This window comes from Hyla sarda, chromosome 5 (assembly GCF_029499605.1).
Source record: "Hyla sarda isolate aHylSar1 chromosome 5, aHylSar1.hap1, whole genome shotgun sequence".
In the NCBI taxonomy this organism is placed as follows: Eukaryota; Metazoa; Chordata; class Amphibia; order Anura; family Hylidae; genus Hyla; species Hyla sarda.
In genome coordinates, this window is record NC_079193.1 from 347993909 (window position 1) to 348016009 (window position 22101).

Sequence of the window (22101 nt, forward strand, 5' to 3'; positions counted from 1 at the left end):
AAAAGTGACCAAAATGCACTATTTTTTTGCGCGCACGCCATTGACCGAGCGGTTTAATTAATGATATATTTTCATAATTCGGACATTTCCGCACGTGGTGATACCATATATGTTTATTTTTATTTTATTTACACTGTGTTTTTTTTTTTTTTTTATTGGAAAAGGGGGGTGATTCAAACTTTTAATAGGGGAGGAATTAAATGATCTTTATTCACTTTTTTTTTCACTTTTTTTTGCAGTGTTATAGGTCCCATAGGGACCTATAACACTGCACACACTGATCTTCATCATTGATCACTGGTTTCTCATAAGAAACCAGTGATCAACGATTCTGCCCCATGACTGCTCAGGCCTGGATCTCAGGCACTGAGCAGTCATTCGGCGATCGGACAGCGAGGAGGCAGGTAGGGGCCCTCCCGCTGTCCTGTCAGCTGTTCGGGATGCCGCGATTAGCCGCGGCTATCCCGAACAGCCCGACTGAGCTAGCCGGCAACTTTCACTTTTAGCCGCGCGGCTCAGCTCTGAGCGTGCGGCTAAAGGGTTAATAGCGTGCGGCGCCACGATCGGCGCTGCGCGCTATTAGAGGCGGGTCCTGGCTTCACTATGACGCCGGGCCCGCCATGATATGACGCGGGCTTACTGTGTAACCCCGCGTTATAACAGGAGAGCAGGACCAAGGACGTACCGGTACGTCCTTGGTCCTTAAGGGGTTAAGTTCCTTCAAGCAACTAACTACTACAGTATTCAAAGGGCTGAAAGATATCAGTCTGTGTGTTCTGCAACAGCTGGAGGCACCCTGGTTGGGGACCACTGCTTAAAAGGGGAACTCCGCTGGCAAGCTTTTCTTCTTTAAAAAACTAACTACTACATTATTCAAAGGGCTGAAATATATCAGTCCGTGTGTTTTGCAACAGCTGGAGGCACCCTGGTTGGGGACCACTGGAAAAAAGGGGAACTCCGCTGGCAAGCTATTTTTTCTTTAAAGCAACTAACTACTACAGTATTCAAGGGGCTGAAATATATCAGTCCGTGTGTTTTGCAACAGCTGGAGGCACCCTGGTTGGGGACCACTGCTTAAAAGGGGAACTCCGCTGGCAAGCTTTTTTGCTCATTGTCACACTAGTGCAAATCACATTTGGTGTGACAGTTGGGCAAATAAAAAAAAAAAAAATACTTTTTTGGCTGTTGAATAAAACCAGTTGCCACTGTCAGTTCACGTCACAGTTGCCAGTTTTTTTGCCTGCAGGGCAAATTGTGTCACCCTAGTGCAAATCACATTAGGTGTGACAGTTGTGCAAATTTAAAAAAAAATACCTTTTTTGGCTGTTAAATAAAACCAGACGTCACTGTCAGTTCACGTCACAGTTGCCATTTTTTTTGCCTGCAGGGCAAATTGTGTCACCCTAGTGCAAATCACATTAGGTGTGACAGTTGTGCAAATAAAAAAAAAATACCTTTTCTGGCTGTTAAATAAAACCAGTCGTCACTGTCAGTTTACGTCACAGTTGCCAGTTTTTTTGCCTGCAAGGCAAATTGTGTCACCTTAGTGCAAATCACATTAGGTGTGATACTTGTGCAAATTTAACTAAAAAAATGACAGGCAGAGGAAGGCTATCCCGCAGGGGCCGTCGTGGTGCTAGGATTCCCTTTGGCCCTAGAATGGGCAGTGTTCAGAGGCCATGTACCCTGAACCACCAAAGTTCTGAGGACTTAGTTGACCGGCTATCACAAGACACCCAATCTACTACAGCTTCTGCTCGGAACCTTGACGCGCCATCCTTCTCCTCCTCTAGCTTAGCTTCGGGCACTTCTCCTGCTACCACTTGCCCGCCTGCCGCCACCACCAACACTAGCACCACAGCAACTTTACTTGATCCGTCAGAGGAGTTATTAACACATCAGTTTGAAGACATGAGTGATGTGCAACCATTATTGCCAGAGGATGAAGTTAACAGGGATATGTCTCAGTCAGGCAGCATTACAAACATGGGCGTACGTTGTGATGATGATGTTGTACCCGCTGCTGCTTCCTTTCTTGAATTGTCAGATAGCATTATAGAGCATTATATCCTGCATTATAGAGCTTTCTGGACTTTATGATAATTTAAACTTGAATTTTCAAGAGTACTAACCATTACACAAAGATTTTTTAACTTAAATTTTCAAAAGTAAAATACAGAGAGGGAAGAACTCTGTTTCTTTATTTGATGAAAAATTTTATTTAGAAAATAATTTCTTTGTGTGTTTCTCCGTCCTGCATTATAGAGTCTTCTGGACTCTTGGATATGCGCTTGTTCTTATTTTTCAGCCATGTGTACATGCCTAATTCTTCTGGCCTCTGGTGCTGCACTTTTTATGCTGCCGCAATTTTTCTGGGCACTGCTACAGCTGCGGCTGCAACAATGCTAAATTTTTGAGCCATGTGTACATGCCTAATTTTTCTGGTACTCTCTGCTGACATCTCTGTCCATTTTAGCAACCATGCATATTAGCTGTATGGTAAGAGTAGCATGGTGGCTCAGAGGTTAGCACTGCTGACTTGCAGTGCTGGGGCCTTGGGTTCTAATCCCACTATGTGCTGCCTTAAAGGGGGCTCTAACTATGTGCTGCCTAATATGGGGGGATCTAACTATGTGCTGCCTAAAGGGGGGCTCTAACTATGTGCTGCTTAATATGGGGGAATCTATGTGTTGCCTAAAGGAGGATCTAACTATGTGCTGCCTAAAGGGAGTAAAGCACGTTATTCCAAATAATTTAGGAATAATAGGTGATTTATACCCTTTATGGATTAAAACCAGACTCTGAATCAACTATGTAATTTTCCATGGGAGTTTTGTCATGGATCCCCCTCCAGCACGCCACAGTCCAGGTATTAGTCCCCTTGAAACAACTTTTAAATCACTATTGTGGCCAGAAAGAGTCCCTGTGGGTTTTAAAATTTGTCTGCCTATTGAAGTCAATGGCGGTTCGCCCGGTTAACTAACATTTGCGGAAGTTCGCATTCGCCGTTCGCGAACCAAAAATGTTAAAATGTTATGTTCGCAACATCACTAATTGCAAAGCTACAACTACCAGCTGTACACCAGCTAGAGACACCCTAGTTGAAAACACAGAGGTGAAAGGGTCTTCAGAAATAGCCAATAGTTAAAACTATACCCCATAGTATACGTAGTTTGACCTGGGGAGTCAGCTTTGTGTTTATATATTTTATAAGATATTTTACAATGAGTTTTGCAGTGTCCAGTATAAGTATTTGATGTGGGGATGTTCCAAAATTTACCTCCAACAAATAAGGGCATAGAGTGGCATTTGCTGCCCATAGGTTCCAATTGTAATATAAATAAATAAATAACTAAATAAATAAATACATTAATTAATTAAATTAGACATTTTACTGGATGCTTCTTTATAGAATAATGTCCAACAGAGACCATCGGGACATGTGCTTAGCTTCCTAAGGCCATGCTTCCTTGGCAGAATCTTTGCGGAATGTCCACGGGCACTGGCAGAACATGCTGGGGACAGGACTGCTTGGAAATGTGCCATCTTTATAGACGGCAATGCATTCTGAGCAGTTGTCAATTCATTTTGCAAAAGCCATAATGGGGACTTAGGTGGCAGATGTTTCCACTGTGGGAAATTTGCCATGTGCACAGTGCAGCAGAGTCGAAAAGAGAATGAACTGCTCTTCACTCCTCTAGCACACCTGTGCACGGATAGATTTGTGGTGCCACCAGCAAAATCCGAATATAGAACAGATATCCAGCATGCACGGGTGCAGTGATCAGGTATCTTTATTTGTGCAAATAAAACAGCAGTGCACTAATGCAAACGCGTTTCGGGTATTAACCCTTATTCATGGTTTAATTTGCACAAATAAAGATACCTGATCACTGTATCCATGGATGCTGTTCCATATACAGATGTGCACAGTGCAGCAGGATCCCATTGAAAATAAAGGGACTCCCTTGCAATAGAAATTCTAGGTGGAATTTTTTCGCCGGATTGCGCTGAGAAATTGTACCATTTGAACATGGCCTTAGAGTGAATAGAGGGCTTATGGATACATCTGACATTTACTAACACAGTAAGAATGTGGCGTAACAGTGGAACTCTCTGAAACATGATGTTGTGATGTCTGACTCACTAAACCAGCTTGAAGGGAGGTTTAGATGTTTAAAAAAAAGTTAAATGTTACAAGTTATGGATACTAGAATTATGAGGCTAGAACGTTGATTCAGGGATTTCTTTTTATCGCCATATTGGAGTTGGGAAGGAATTTTCCCCTTGGTATAGGGCAATTGACATTAACCTCATAAGAGTTTATTGTTTTCCTCTGGATTAACACGGTAGGGTAATAGAGTGAACTTGATTGACTTTTTTAACCCCTTAACGACGAAGGACATGTATTTACATCCTCCGCCGCCTCCCGCCATATGCCACGGGGTCACGCGGTGTCCCCGCGTCATATCGGGTCGGTCCCGGCGGCTATCAACGGCCGGGACCTGCGGCTAATACAGGACATCACCGCGGTGATGCCCTGTATTAACCCTTCAGACGCGGTGATAAAAGCTGACAGCCGCGTCTGAAGTGAAAGTGGAAGTAACCCGGATGCTCAGTCGGGCTGTTCGGGACCGCCGCGGTGAAATTGCGGCGTCCCGAACCGCTTACAGGACACCGGGAGGGCCCTTATCTGCCTCCTCTGTGTCCGATCACCTAATGACTGCTCCGACAAATGACTGCAGGAACAGTCAAGCGCCGATAACACTGATCACAGGCGTGTTAACACGCCAGTGATATGTGTAAAAGATCAATGTGTGCAGTGTTATAGGTCCCCATGGGAGCTATAACACTGCAAAAAAAAATGTAAAAAAAAAGTGCAAATAAAGGTCATTTAACCCCCTTCCCTAATAAAAGTTTGAATCACCCCCTTTTCCCATGAAAAAATTAAAAAGAGTAAATAAAAATAAAAATAAACATATGTTGTATCGCCGCGTGCATAAATATCCGAACTATAAAAATATATCATTAATTAAAACTGCACTGTCAATGGCGTATACGTAAAAAAAATTCCAAAGTCCAAAATAGCCTACTTTTGGTCACTTTTTATACCAAATGAATAAAAAGTGATCAAAAAGTCAGATCAAAACTTTAGATCACGGCGCAAAAAATGAGTCCTCATACCGCACTGTAGGTGGAAAAATAAAAAAGTTATAAGGGTCAGAAGAGGACATTTTTAAACGTATAACTTTTCCTGCATGTAGTTAGGATTTTTTCCAGAAGTACGACAAAATGAAACCTATATAAGTAGGGGACCATTTTAACCGTATGGACCTACAGAATAATGATTAGGTGTCAATTTTACTGAAATATGCACCGCGTAGAAACGGAAGCCCCCAAAAGTTACAAATGGCGTTTTTTCTTCGATTTTGTCGCACAATGATTTTTTTTTGCCATTTTGCCGTGAATTTTTGGGTATAATGACTAATGTCACTGCAAAGTAGAATTGGTGACGCAAAAAATAATCCATAATAGGGATTTTTAGGGGGAAATTGAAAGGGTTATGATTTTTAAAAGGTAAGGAGGAAAAAACGAAAGTGCAAAAACTGAAAAACACTGAGTCCTTAAGGGGTTAACATTATAAACGATGTAACTTGGTAAGTGACCACCAATGTTGCTGATCAATAGATCCCAATCATTCTTTCCTTTATATTGCAAACATGATGGCCATTTCTGAACATATAGATAGGACAATGAAAGTAGTTTGTGACTTTTTTCAAGAAATGCTTTCACCACCATTGTTTAGCACCAATCAGGAGAAGAAGCATTTTAATTTGCATAAGTAAATGTAAGTAAATTCTTTAAATCTGTGACTAAAATGGGAGTGTATGGTAGAGCACCTAATATTTCTTTAGGTTCCTTATAAAGCAACAGCCTATTTAGCAGCTTTGTGCAAATCAGTACTTTAAACCAAAGGTTACCCAGTCTTATTTAATAGGAGCAAATCTGCTTTATGCATTGCTCTACATAGCCCAAAGAGTGTGTCACAAAATGGCTAGCTTATAAAAAAAAAATCATGATTGTCATGAGAATTGCCTCCATTTGATGCAACTTTGCGACATTGTATTAAAGGGGTAGTCACAGCAATATTTGGAAGCCTTATACAGGATTAATAGGGCACTCCATTTATCAGGGGTCTTCTTTTTTTTTATATTCCTGGCATTCGCGGGGGTCCCAGCAGTTGGACCCCAGGATCATCTGGTTATCCCCTATCTTGTCAATAGGTGATAACCTTTGGAGTTAGATCATGAGAAATTGGAATCTTTAAGCTAAATTTAGGGAAATGTAAGGGTGGAGAATGCTGGGATGAAACTCATTTATATAATTTTTTTTCTCATGGGGTGAATATGTGGCTAGATTCCCTTTAATACATTATGTGGGTGGGATCCAAGAGGGGTGCAGTGGCCTTAGAGTATGTTATATTAAGCTTTTCTAATACTGCACACTAAGGATAAGTTAAGATATGCAGTTTCACTGCAGTGTGGCCCTGGAAACGTCTTAAGCGTGCCAAGTCATTTCTAGAAGACAAAATTATTATAGAGATTATAAAATGATAATAAAAAATTAATGGAATATCCTTGAAAACACCTTCTAACTGTTACAAAGCACTAGACTCTAAAAGGCTCCATCCAATACCCAGACTTCCTGAGATCCCTACATCATCGGCTTTTTGTCATTCACGCCACACCACTTTTGTCTTTATCACCCAAGACAGAGAGATAATAAACTGTGCAAATATGAAGCTTTATTAGCTGACTCCATGTATATCATTTTCATGTGCTGGCATAGGCACAAATGAATGAATCAAATTATTTCAGACATTTTGCTCATTATTATGCAACTCAGATACAGTAATGTTGCTTGTATTAAAACTACAGCATAATAAAGCGCAGTTACCAGTCTGCGCACGTCCCACGTTGTATATATTTGTATGTAATATGACTGCTTGCGTGAAATGTTTATTTTACAGTTAATTTTATTTCATATGCAAATATCAGGTGGCCATTCCTATTAGGAGTCTAAAAAAAATGGAATAAATGGAAATTAAATATTAATACAAATCAGTGCATATTTTATTCAACTTTAATAAACCACAAGATGCATTGGAGAAAACCTGATAAGTAGAATAGAATATATTCCAGGTTTGATTTATCAGTGCTAGAAAATGAATCAGTGTTGTAAGAAATATTGAGGAAAAAATCTGTAGTTTTATTGATCAATAGTACACACAGTGGAGCACAAAAAGAAACCAGACACATTTTGTATTTTTTACCACTTAATAACGGTAATGTTTAAGTGCTAGCAGGCGCAAAACGTGTCAGATTTTTTTTTTTGTACTCAACACTAATTTTTTTCCCATTACATTTAAATTAAGAATTTTATTTCATCCTTCTGGTGCTTGACAACAATATGTTTCTGTAGGAGGTGTATCACTTTAAATTTCCCTGGTTGTGTGCAGAGCTTGCTGCTGCTGTGGTTACTCCCTAGCCTCTCCCATCTTTTGTCTATTTGGCCAATTAGGTGCCTTGTGTGACCACAGCTTGCTTGCTCTGCCTATTTAATGCTGCAGTGTGTTATTAGACTCCGCCTGTGAAAGAGCTTTGTCTCTGTAGTTAGCATTCTCCTGCATCTTTTCTTGTTAATCTGGTTTTGTGACTTCAGCTATTTGGTTATTCTCTCTTAGACTTGTTTCTGTATATGTATTGCTCTCTTGACTTCTGATTCGTCTCAGTGACAATCTTTTGTTTGTCTTTCTCCCTAGTTATATTATATTAGTGTGTCTACCTTTTGTATTTTTCTGTTTTTCCTGACCTGACTGTGTTATTTTTTTATTTTGACCTGTGACGACCCAGCACTTAGTCAGGGTATGGTTTGTCTTCAAGTTGTGGAGTTGCCATTTTAGGGTTACTATGCAATAGGTAGGGACGGTGGTTCTAGGTGAGAGCTATAGAGCACTGTATCCCAGCTTAATCGCTAATTTGGATCCCTGCACAGGTGTCTGAGGAGAGGTGGAAGTGAGCGGTGAATACTATTGGTCTATCTACAGGATAAGGGATAACTTCTGATGTTATTGATACTTATTTAAATTTGTAGACATGAAAAATGTGTGTGAGTGTGTTTGCGTGTGTGTGTGTGGGGGGGGGGCACTTTCATCATAATTTTTTTCATATTCTCTTTGAGATCATTTGAATATATGTGCCATCTATGCCAGGTGTTACATGAAATATTTGGCCTTCACATTTCCACATTTAGTAGCATGGCACAAGACTAATTCAAGGGCTAAACTAATGAAATGTGCAGAGACCGGGGCTTACTATAAAGGATTGTGCTATTATAACAAATTTATTAAAAAATTGTATATTTATCTATTTCAAAATAAAATAAAATAATGAAATCGAAACACCTTTAGGATGGGAAATACTTTTGAAATTTAAGATTGGATTTCTATTGGATCAATATATCATTAACTAAAACATTGATCAAATTTCTTCACTTAATGCATTTGTTTTGTTCCATCAGTTGTTATACTCATGGGGATAATTTATGTTAAATGCATTTGGAAAGTATTCAGACCTTTTCACATTTTGTTGCAGCCTTGTGCTAAAATAAAATTAAAAGATGGAAATAAAGAAAATTTGTAAATTTTTTGTTTAGAAGTTAATAAAAATGAAAAGCTATAATGTGTCATGGACATAAGTATTTAAACCCTTTTGCTTTGTGTATTCTAAATCTTGACCTGTGTTTAGACTGGCACCCAGTTGTAAAGCTGCTACTTAGGGTGGGGTTCTGGGGTTAAGCTCAGGCGCACTTTTCCTTGCCTTACTTGAAGCAAACATGACAAATATATTACAAAATATTGTGTGAATGCTAGATTAATGGGGTGTGATAAGGAGCTTCATGTTCACAATTGATCTCAACATGATTCACATGTCATATTCACCCCCCCCCCCCCCCCGAGCTTAGCACCCACATCCTATTTTGCAATAAGGATCCAACCCATCCGACTACTCAGTGAAAGGTGCACATTGAAGACCAAATAGCGTAATTAGGTACTTAAAGCAGGTACTTAGGGATAACCTAAACCAGGATACTGGAAAGCAACATAACAAAAATTAGAACCAAGATCAGAAGCCTATGTGGATTTTTGGCCATTCCGCCAGTCCAGGGACAAACACGGTATTACAGTCGGGAATAACAGAAATGTTGTTCAAAATTAGAAACCACACAATAGCAGAGGCAGTCTGAACTTTCCTCTGAACCAAGTAGAAAAATTTTATAGACTGATTACTTTAGGGCATAGTTCAGACAAGCATATTACATTTTAGTAGATAAAATTCACAGTTAAGCTTGTTCTGGATAGAAATTCTTCCTTTTTTTTCCCATTCATGGCATTTTCAGGGTGTTACTTACAAACAGCATTTTACTTGTTAAAGCAAGAGATCATGTTCGCACTGCACTGCTGTATGATGTGTGAATCTTTTTATTTACAAGACTGATAAAAGCTATTCCCATCTACATCAAAGAGTCAGAAGAGAATTGAAAAGCCAGTCACTCACCAAATAGTTCTTGCTTCAGGCTTTATTTCATGACAGTAGTAATACTCACATACATGGGAAACACAAAGGGAAGTGGCAACAAAGGGAAGTGCAAAGCACTTAAAGGGGTTATCCAGGGAAAAAAATGTTTTATATATCAACTGCCTCCAGAAAGTTAAACAGATTTGTAAATTACTTCTATTAAAAAATGTTAATCCCTTCAGTACTTATGAGCTTCTGAAGTTAAGGTTGTTCTTTTCTGTCAAAGTCCTCTCTGATGACACCTGTCTCGGGAAACGCCCAGTTTAGAAGAAAATCCCCATAGCAAACCTCTTCTAAACTGGGCGTTTCCTGAGACAGGTGTCATCAGAGAGCACTTAGACAGAAAATAACAACCTTAACTTCAGAAGCTCATAAGTACTGAAAAGATTAAGATTTTTTAATAGAAGTAATTACAAATCTGTTTAACTTTCTGGAGCCAGTTGATATTTATAAAAAAGTTTTTGCCTGGAATACCCCTTTAAGTGTGCGAAACAGAGCTTGTTGCCACTGTACCCCCTGCTCTTCCCTTTGTGTTCCCCATGTATGTGAGTATTACTACTGGCATGAAATAAAGCCTGAAGTAAGAACTATTTGGTGAGTGACTGGCTTTTTAATTCTCTTCTGACTCTTTGATATGAACCTGTTATACATTTCTATAGCCAGAGCACCACCAATACAACATTAGCAAGAACCAATACTACAGAGCCCTGGTCCCGATATCCCCAGCAAGGGGAATAGCTGCAGTGCCAAATGGACTATTTCTGTGTTCTTCTATTCCCATCTACTCTGAGCTCTGCTGGCTTATGGAATGGTCTCTGCTGCTGCTGTGGTGGTACCGACCAATGTTTTTCTATTTTCTTATATTTTCTATATTCAAAAGGTAAACCCCTATATCTCGAAAATCTAAAGACAACAATGGAATCAGGGCACCCAAGGCTACATGGAGCAGAAAAAACTCTTTCTGGACTCTTTCTATCACAAATTCTTTAAGACAGATAATTTTAAATACAACAGGTTATTGACTACATTACACTTTTCAAATGGCAAATTACCAGTGTAAAGGTATATTTACTACTTTCAGTATATTCACTGAGAAATAATTTTGGAAATATTTCTCTATAAGGTAAAACAGACTGGGTATATGACAAGAGTGTTTTTTCTTATGTCATAGATTACAGCTATGAAGCTTGAAGGTATTGTCCAGGATAAAACTATCATGGATGCTTTCATCTAGAAACAGCACCACATCTTCCCACAGGTTACATGTGGTATTGCAGCTCCGTTCAATAAAGGTCCGTTCACACCATAGTACCGCTTGAACATGCGCAGTCACCATTGGTGGCAATACGTATCGAAGGAGTCTTAGCCGAGAGAATAAAGGGGCAATTCTTTTGACAGAGTCTGGAATGTGGAGTTTTGTTTTTGTTTTCTTGGATGAAAACAGACAAGTATTGCTAACCTTGAATGACCCCTTTTCAAGGTTTTACACTAAAATAAACTATATGTGTAAAGGCAACATCAATACCTCATTTATTATCATCATCAAGTAGCTTGTGTATGATGTTAAGCCCAATTTAACTTAAATAATCAGAGTATAATTAGAATTTGCCTAGGGAAAGATGTAAAATATATATGCACCATATGAAATGAAATGACAAGAAGACATTTGTAAAGTGCATATTAGTCGTGTTTTCCTTCTTAAATTTGAGAGTCCACTGGGAAATCTACATTCCCCCTAGAGATCTTATAATTGACAACATAAGCTTGTTATACATGGCATGTCATTTTGCTCTTTTAGTACCATGTGCTATGTGGCTAATTCTAAATGGATATTTGCCAGTTAATGAATGCAGATTACTGAATAGGGTTATTTAGTTTCCTAAAATAGTGGGGCATCAGAAAAGGGATTTTATGTGACATGACTGCACCAAGTCAGATGGAGACATTTAGTAATATGTATTTAGAAAGGGTGAGTTTAATGTTATTTTTAATGCTAGAATTTATAATATTATCACTGAAGTTGTCTTGGTGTCTAACAAGAAAACACCTATAGCATGTTAAACATCTTATAAAATATCAATGTTTGAGTGATGTAGATGGGGAACAGGTTGTACCCCTTTCTATGTAGAAAATCAATTCAATCTATCTTCTCTTGAATCATAAATATTGTTGACATTTTTATATACACAAAACTAAGTGATGTGTAATAGGTTATTGATAAATATAATACAGCATATGTTTAAGTAGGTTGAGGGTTCATTTTCTAGGTATTTAGGGCCAATCATTGTGTCAGAACCTTTGTTTACCTTCAGAACATTTCTTGGCCTACTCTGAGAGTTTGTTCTATCCCAAGCAGTAAGCAGATTGATGCAAAGGAAATTTACTTTAAACTGTTCCAGTTAAGATTTTTTTTTATTGGAATTTTATTTATTTATTCATTTTCAATAAACTTTTTTTGTTATTATTATATTTTTTTCTTTTTTAAGAGGAATAAATGGACTTTATTTTTTGTGGGATTTTTTTATATTACGTTTTGTTAATATTTATTTTCTTTTATGGTCTACTAAAGGTTTTAACTATTGATATACATTCCTGTCAGTGTAAGGCCTAGTTCACGTGGCAGAATTTCCAAGCAAAATGTGGCAGAAAAATTTTGCTTGGAAAATCCATTTCAGGAGAGTCCCATTCATCTGCCATGGAATTTTCAATTTCGGCCTCCTCAGAAAGAATTGATGTCATGACCGACTGGGGGAAAGGGAGAGTGATCCCTAAACTGACCCTAAAACCACTCTCCTTGCCTACTTGCCCATACACCCTAAGCGATGAATCGACAACTTGGAGCCCGTCCCCATCAGTGCAGTGGCCTAAAAAAAATAATAATAATATACATAGTCGGTCACAGGCCAGAAACAGAAACAGGAAAAACACTAGACAACCAGATAAACCAGACAGGCTAAAAATACTAACAGGGTAGAATCTAAACAGGCAAACTGATCAAACTGACAAAGGACAAAGATCAAATCAACTAAACATGATATAAATATAGAACAATGTTCACACTGAACACAGATAACTAGCAACCCGATTAGGTCCAAAACTGGGAAACAGATGAGTAAGCAAAGACTCCAGGAACAAACAGGAATAAAAACTCAATCCCCCAGAAAACCTCCAGAAAACACGGGAATGTCTTGATACTAGAACTCAATCTACCAGAGTCCACCATGGAACACGGAGATATCTTGTAATAAATCTGAATTCCCCAGAGTCCCAAAAGGTATTTTACTCATGAAACAGATACAAGAAAACTCAGTGTGAACAGCGAATAGCAGAATGGAAATATAATCCTAAAAACCGACTAAAGAAACACAGAAAAAAATCTACTAAACAAGACTAATAAACCATGGCTAAAAACTCAGATCAAATAAGAAGATAGATACAAGGTAAAATCTCAAGCAGACATAGTAGCATTATTGCATTCAGACATTATAGTATTGCACTCAATAACCAGCCCTGAATGCAGAAGTCTGGCTTAAAATAGACACACCCAAGTTCTCATTCGTTCAGAGCATTAACCTTTCCCTATCCAGGAAGAATAGAAAACTGCTCTGAACATCCTACTGTGTGAATACACACCTAAAAAGAAAAATACAAAAACAAATAAACGGACATTAAAATTAAAATCCCAATTCGTTCTGTGGAATCCGCTCAAAAATGCATTGTCATCTTTGGATATTGTTCATTTCCGAGCATTCCTAGCACCAGCATGTTATGCCAGCTTGCACTGTCTAGGGAATGTCGGTCGAAAAAATCTGCCATGTGAACATATCCTTAGAATGATAAAATTCTTGCCTAAAAGGAATACAATTATGTCGGACCTCGGAGCCTTCATCAGGCCTTAGGTTGCTAGGAAAATTCATCATCATCCTGCAATCACATTTCAGGGGTTAGCAAAGAAAGCCTCTTCCTCTGTAACTCACTTAGTTGGTGCAGTGTCTATGGACCTTGGCATCTAAAGGATAAAATATCCAAGATTAGGACTTAACTAACACTACTCACTGTATGGGGCAATCGTGCAAGGCTTACTCCCCAGCACAGTAAAATGGTGCATGTAATATAGCAAGACTAACAGCCACTAAGGAGTTAACATTTGCACTTCACCATGTTACTATGAGCAGTAAACACCAAACCATTTACATAATTGATATAGCCACATTCATAGAGTAACTAAAGGAGTTCTAAGTATTTATTTATCTTTGGGCTGATTTATCTGTTTACAATGTACGAGAAAGGTAAACTTGTCCTATAAACTTTTTTTTATTTCTATTGTGCATCATGTTCTGTGAATACAACCAGCAGGATAACAGCTGTTATGCTGTCTTAGCAACTAGAAAGTAAAGACATGCAAATGTTTCTACAATAATTGTGGTTCTTTTATTTATATTTCGATATAGTGTCAACCAATATCAGAAAGACTTAAAGGAGTCCTCTGGTACTGAACAACTTATCCCCTATCCACAGGATAGGGAATAAGTGCCTGATTGCGGGGGTAGGGTACGATCGCTGGGACCCCTGCAATCTCCTTCCCGGAGCTCGACATGTGCCTTTATGCATATCTATGGGAGAGCTGGAGATACAGCGCTCAGTGGACGCTCAGTGCATGGGGGGACAGGAGACCACTGGGGCCGCCTGTGATCAGACACTTATCCCCTATCCTGAGGATAGGGAATAAATGGGTAAGTACCCCTTTAACTTCCTAAACATAATACGTTCTTGCCTACCACAAGACAATGTAACATTGAGTTTTTCAAGAAAAATGAACAAAGTAGGATATGGATATTAAAAGTAGACGTCAAAGAAAATGTCAAAGAAACACAAGAGTCTCATGATACTCTCCAGATAGAACCCCATTTTGTAATGGTGAGGAATGAGAACCCCAAAATAGCTGTCCTCAGATCGACACTTTTGAAAGAGATTCTTGCTTGGTTAAAGGGATTCTTGCTTGGTTAAAGGGGATAAGATGTCTAGGGGCGGAGTACCCCTTTAAAGAGACCTAAGTAGCTCGAAAGGCATTCCTTTATTATTCTTTATTTTTCTTAGTTAGTCAATAAGATTTTTGTGCGCTTTTTATATATTTTAGCATAAACTATTATTAGAGATTATATCAGAGGTTCTTGTGTATGCCTTGTGATAACCCTTTTTAGCTGATGTGGCAGGCCTGGGTTTTCAGCAACACAAATTTCTATTTCCCCACTTAAATATAAAAAAAAAAAACTTATGCCTCCTACATTTCCCATGAATCCATTGGCTTTGCAGAAGAGTTTTGAATCCTAAAGAATTCAAATTTGGAAAATATCCAGTGATGTCCTTCTTATTCAGTCCATTAAAACTTCTTGAAGCAGGGCTATATATCATCATGAGCTCCGCAAACTAATTCCTGCTTTGTATCTCTTAACATATTTGCATCAAAGCTTTCAGAACGTTTCCATTATTCAATTATTCAATTTCCTCCAGCCATGTACTCTTTTAGAGTCACTGCTGGGTAATTCTTCCACTCCTACCACTAAACCTATCCTCATTAGAGAAGTTAATAAGCTCTACACAGCTCTACACTGCTTAATGTCAAGCCTGTATTCACGTACTTTCATCATGATTGTGTTTTTTCTTTTTCTTTTTTTTTTTTTGACATAATGAATCAAGCTTAAATAAATTGCTTATGTTATTGTGGATAAATAATGGATTATTCTCTATTAACGTCAATTCAAGCAACACAGGAGTGTTCTGTAATTTATAGATATGTTTTTTTTTTATCTGTTCATCTAACTAATGATAAATATGAGGATGAACTTCCGTTCATATTCTGTTATGAGTTTAACAAGATAGAAGGATCTCAGTTTTAATAAGGAAATCATTACTTATTGATTGTTGATGGTCTATGTAACAGGGACCCCTCCACTACACTCAATGGTGCTTTTTAAATTAGTAAGGTCAATCACTTCATATAGGGCTATAATGTAACTTCTTATGCTCCCAATTCAAAATGGAGGCCCTAGCAGCATTTTCACAAATTCTAATGATAATTTTTCTTTTTCTATTCATAAAACTGAGAAAGTACCAAATCACTTTTTTCATAGGAATTGTACATATCTGTAAAAATGGTACTTCTTCTGTATTATTTTATTACATTTACTATAAATAATAATAATACCAGTTTACATATGTTTTTCATCTACTCATACTGTGTATGCAAGGAAAGCTCCCAAAATACATGTTAATAATATATCTGTAGGGTTGTGTTGATGGAAGACAAAAGAACATTTCTTTTGGCCTCTACTGAGCTGACATATGTCAATATACTGCTGAAAATGTATTTACACCGGTATTCTATTCCATCCTGTCCTTTAAAGGGGTGGTCCAGTGAAAATTACTTATCCTCTACCCACAGAATAGGGTATAAGTGTCTGGTAGTGGTGGGAGGGGTGTTGGTTGGGAAGAAGGAGGGGGTTCTTACCGCTTGGCACCCCCATGATCAGACACTTATTGCCTATCCTGTGTTTTTCACCGGACCATTCCTGTAATGGATGCCATAATAATCTTAGTCTTTGGGTGAAGGATTTTATTATATAGAATACTGTACATCACAGACATCCATTTAATATATATAATGAGTTTTTTTTTAATACTGTTTTTTGCATTACCTTAGTTTGCTGTTTTTGCATTACCTTAGTTTTTTTTTTCAAGATGTATCCATTTAACAAATACTGTATCATATTAGTTTATAGACGAGGTATGGCTGTGAAGGAAGCCATGTACTGGCATCCTTCAGTCATATACTATTAGTAAACTGATGACATAGCCTTTAAATGACATATGCCACTTTAAGACACTTTAAGATATACCAACTTCATTTCACAAAATGAAAGAAAGAGGCCTCATTATTTATCACTAACATGGGATGAAAGAAGAGCCTGTAATCTATATGTAATAGATGGAGTGACACAATAGGTAAAAATTCCCAATTTTGTCCAGCCAAAAATATAAATCTGCGAAAACCTGTCCCCTAGCCATTATCGGAGTCAACATGGATATAAACTACAGAGTGCTTAGCAAATTATAGCTGGCTAAGGGCAGGATGAAGTGAAGATTTTTTGTTACCAAGTTATGTAAGAGCCATGGACCATGGTTGTGTGGCATTGGCCTCCATGAATTTGTTTTTTAAATACACATACTCACCTTCAGCTTTCTGTTCTCCATCATGACCTGATGAAAATGCCCACTCAGCCAATTGATGGTCACAGCGGTGACCTGTCTCAATGAAGGAGAACAGGAAGCTCGAGCATCATAGATAGCACTGTCAGAACAGACTGACAGGGGATCAGTTGCAGGTGAGTTCACTACTATAAGCTACTGCATTCAAATGCACTGAAGTAGAGTAATTCTGTTTAGTGGAATGCCAAATAGTAGTGGACATCAGTAGTGCAGGAAAAGCATGATTAAGGTCCTGAATGTTGTTTTGGCTTTCTCTGCTGTGGGGGCAGAAGTTCAGACAAATACTGCTCATATAGTTCACATTTTTGTTTTAAAAAATTCCTTATATTCTTCTTCAGATAAAGGGATGTTTGACACTTCCAAAGGCCTACATGCAAATCAATAATATGTCAGCCAACCCCACCCATTTCAGTTGATTTGGCCATCCATGTAATGTGCAGTGAGATTTCCCAACTCTCCCCTAACCGATGCTGTCAGGGGAAAGAAGGCTCAACCATGTGAGATTTTAACCCCTTTATTTTCAAAGAAAAAAACCTGTCAACTGAGGTGTCTGGCAAAAGTTTAACCTTTCACTCCTTAGTAAGAATACATAAATGTTAGACTGAGCCAAATGGTCATGTGTATCAGGTGAATGGGAGACACTCATTCCCTCCTGTTCACACAGAATATGGCATATGTCTTGAGTGTATCCCAATCCAAATCTGGATTGTTAGAATTTTAAATGTAATTCCTTAGACTATATCAGCTTCAAAATCCGGAGCTTGTTTCATTAAAAAAATATTCATATAATAAACTCAATAGACCAAAAAGTAACCATCAATAGGTTGGAAAGGGATGTCATCATGTTGGAAAGTAATGCATTCAGACTAAAGGTAAAAAAAGATACACATTTCATATTGATCAAAGTCTTAATAACAAGAATAAACACAGACACAAGAGGTCAACGATGCACCAAAAAGAAGAAACAAAAGTGGTACACTCACAGATAGAAAACTTGCTGCTGATGTCTTTCCCTGGAAACAATTTAAATCCTCTAGACTTATAATCTATGGACTTTTTCACTATTTAGGAAAACAAAGAAGAACATGTATAAGGTAAAACAGTCTAGATGAGTCATTTTTGTTAAAACTTATGAAGGTTACTATTTCTTTTAAGCCATTTACAAAAAAAAAATGTAAAAAAATAGATTTTTCAGGTATTTGTATTTGAGGCCAATTGTAGGAGTAGTTTAACTGCTGAGAAGATCTTGTGATCTTTCATGTGGACTGTCAATCAACGTTTTTGAGAACTACCCTCTTTTAAGCTCTAGATAACATTGCACCTTATGCACGCAGGTAAAAACATAACTTGCAAACACTTTGTCTTATGTATAAAATGTCAGCAAAAAAAGAGAAGGAAATTGAAATAGTTGAAAACTCAGATATGACCAATGCCATCTCTTGCTGTTTCAATGTCTGTACTATGTCTATTATACATTAAGTCTAGTGTGTTTATATTGGTGTATTTATTAGTATTGTGTTGGACATATTGGGCTAGAATTTTGGAAACTTAGTTTTTTGCTGTTTTTGCATTACCTTAGTTTGTTTTGACTTTCTTTTTGACTTTCTTTTATACATCACGGACAGTCATATTTTTTACAGCCAAGTTCACCATTAGTAAAAAATTTGTGGCAAATTTTATTTTGCGCACACATTTTAGTCTGTAAGCGGTACAAAAATGACACTATTTTACCGATTACAGACAAAAATGTGGGTGTAAAATAAAATATACAGTCTTAAGGGAATTTTTACAATTACAATATTGCAGATTTGACATAAAGCTAAGATTAAGATATCAGCCACAGTTATAGGGGGGATACAACCCCCAACCCCCCAACACAGCAAAACTAATCTGTGTCTACTGACACCCAACAAGTTCTGTAGTTACCCAGCACCCATGTGCTATGTTTACATCAATTGGGAAGGAAATTAAGGCAATGTAATAAATAATATAATAAATCCCCTGAACCTGCCTAATTTTTGTGCCGCTGCATTTTGTTTTCAGGAATACCCTAACATAGTCCTTGAACCAGAAGGAAGTAGCTGGGGGCCACTGTGAAGGGGAGAACAGAAGAGGACACAATGCTACATCACGGGCCCCCCCTTCATTCTTACAATGATATTCATCCCAGAGATTGGCCCTCACTGATTGGCCCTCACTGATATAAAGTCCTAGCACATCCTAGCGATATGCTATTACTTAAAAAAAAACAAAAAAAAAACTGTTTTTAAAATGTAGTAAAGTGTACAGTCAAATGACCAAAGAAATAGAAGCCATTGAATTGTTGTTATATAGATGATCCCTTAAAACAATTGCTCTAGTAACATCAATTAACTCACTTTTTTACAGAGAACATCCATTTAGATCTTAGCTTACTGACATTTACCACTGTAATTCTTGCTGGGCTAAAAATCATGCAAAATATTTAGAAATAAAAAATCTTAAGGCTGCTTTCACACTATGAATTTCTCCGTTTAGGAACTTTCGTCAGAAGTTCCGTCACTACAGCTGCGAAACAGCTGAGAAATTCATTACGGGCGTTATACAGTGACGGGACATAGTGGAGGAAAAATTACTGCAAGCAGTAATTTTTCCGCCACAATGTCCCATCACTGTATAACACCCGTAATGAATTACGGGCATATACGGGTGCAAACGGGCAGTTACAAAACCCCATAGGCTGCAATGCAATTTAATCACGGCCGTCAGGGGTTTTGTAACGGCCGGGTTTCGCAGCTGTAGTGACGGAACTTCTGATGGAAGCTCCTAAACGGAGAAATTCATAGTGTGAAAGCAGCCTTAGAAATATGTTCTTATTCTCTGTGATCTTTCTTCATGGCCAACCACTATCAGCTATCATTGCCACCTCTGTAACTACTTGCTAAATGTGCTAAATGCTACGTGTTTTAAGGATTTAACAGCTTGTGATGAGCTGTCAGCATTCACGTAGTAATGCCACAGAAAGTTACTTTCATCTAAGGTCAGCGTTACATAGCTAAATATTTTACATTTAGGCTCCAGACACAGCCGTATAATATTACAGCTACAGCTAATAGTTTTGAGTTGTACAGAGCCCATAGCAGTCTAGCTGTATCATACCTCCCCATATGCCTTTGATTTGACACCTAGGCATAAAGGGGACTTATCTGTCTCCTATAGATTCATGGCATGCTCCATTGGACTCCGTAGTACAGAGATATGCTTCTAGGGAAGGGCATCTCTACAGTGTGGTGCCATATAAGGGCAAATACCGTGGCCCATAGAACTGCCTACAGCTCCATAGTATGGAGCAATAGGAACTTTATGAACCACTGTAGAGGATCTGTGCAAGCACTGCCATTTGTATGAGTTCTTAGGGACTCTCTAACTACAATTCAATCTACATTTTGATTAAAACTTACATTTTGGGGTATTTTTACATAATTTTACCATTAGAAACTGTATACCAATTTATAAAATAAAAAAAAGTTTATTCAGTTCCAATACTAATATAGATATATATAATGAAAAATGTATAATTTTATGCTACATATGCCTTAAAATGTATTGTAAAAGCTGTATTATTCGAGTTTGACATTTTTTTCAATAATCTACTTAATGAAAGGTTAATAAAATGGAGACATAAAATATGACCATTAGAACTGTGTAAAAAGATGAATGGAAATATTGTAGACTTTAGCAATGTATAAAACAATAACATAATTTCAGAATAGCATGTTTTTTCTCTCTTGCACAAAAAACAAGAAAAACAAACAACAAAAAAATACATATAAAAATAAAATAAATAATAAAATTTATATGATGGAACAAAAGAGTGGGATTTGTTTTATTGGCTGACACATAATTATTCAATATAGCAAAGAAAAAATATATACATAAAAAAAAAAACTCATGGCGAATTAGCACAGATATATTATTGGAAAGGAAATAAGTGGGATCTGGATATTTTGCCAAAATCTTTTAATAGGCTACTTATTTATTAATTCATGCAGAGAAAATGTTGCACAAACCGTTCGAAATCTTGGAACAAAGTTAAAACGATTTATATGCAGCCAGGTATGACAAAAGATAATGTGATCCATTCAGCTGGATAAAAAAGGCATCTACATCTGCTTTTTGCCAGTATTCAGGCTGTGCAACATTTAACAAGTGAAATGGCATTCAGCAATAAATAACAAGGAAAAAAGGTGCTACTTATAACCCATTGTATGGTTACATAGAGTCTTAAGATGAGGCCGAAATACAGAAATAATGGGCATTAAGCCAAAGCAAATTGATCTATTTTTAACAGCGATGACAGTACAGGAAAAGCTAATGTAACTGGAACAGCAGGTTAAATGGGCACTGTCAGAATAAAAAACTTTTTATATGTGGTATATGTTGGCAAAACATTAACTTTTCTAATATACTTCATAAAAATGTTATCTATTTTTTTAATAAAAAAATAAATAAAAACACAGCTAGGGGTATATAACCCTGTCCGGCTGCAGCATCATATTTGTCCCAGCTGCAGCAGATGCTCGGACAAAGTCCAAGAAGTGAGGGTGGGACTAGCACTCCTCTGTGCTCACTACTGTCCTGTCTGAAAACAGAGAATAGGGGGTTAAAGAGCAGCCTGCAGTGATTGGATGAAGAGACCCAGCACAGCACAGGTGACTCAGGGAGAAAGTGAAAGCATGGTGAGTGAGTGAGGGCTCAGTGCTTGTCTTGGACATGCCCCTTCCTGAGCTGTTGGCTCTCTGGGCATGCTGGGATATGTAGTTTTACAACAGCTGAGGTCCATAGTTTGGAGACCACTGATCTAAGGGATTTTCTACAGGCAGACCTACTCGAAACCTATTAACTTAGCTTTCTTCTCTAGGAAGCCACACACCATTAACAGCTGAATGTTTGTCCAATGGCTATGACTCTCTAGCTTCCCATGCACATAAACTTTTGGCACAGCTGAATTTTTATGCATTGTGAATAGGGAGGAGGGGTAGGCCACTGCCAAATAGCTATAGTAGCAGCTTATCTCTTGGGGGGGAAAAAATGGTCGGGCAGTTTAAATTCAACATGTCCGACCATTTACTTCCTCAAAGTAGTTAGGCCACCATACACATTAGAGAGTTGGCTAATTTGCCTGACTATTCAGTAAGGTATTATAGGCTCAAAGCAA

The 22101-nt window shown here is 37.8% G+C and overlaps 1 protein-coding gene across 6 annotated transcripts in view; it reads right to left on the reverse strand.

Annotated features, from left to right (window-relative positions):
* Positions 1-22101, reverse strand: part of CSMD3 (CUB and Sushi multiple domains 3) — a 1342864-nt gene that overhangs the window by 764643 nt on the left and 556120 nt on the right. For 3 of the 6 annotated variants that reach the window (XM_056522623.1, XM_056522621.1, XM_056522624.1), the window contains one exon: positions 17888-17965. The exons of the other annotated variants lie outside the window; for them this stretch is intronic. In XM_056522623.1, the coding sequence (XP_056378598.1) occupies positions 17888-17965 (78 nt within the window). The remainder of the gene's footprint in view (positions 1-17887; positions 17966-22101) is intronic. 6 annotated transcript variants of the gene reach the window in all.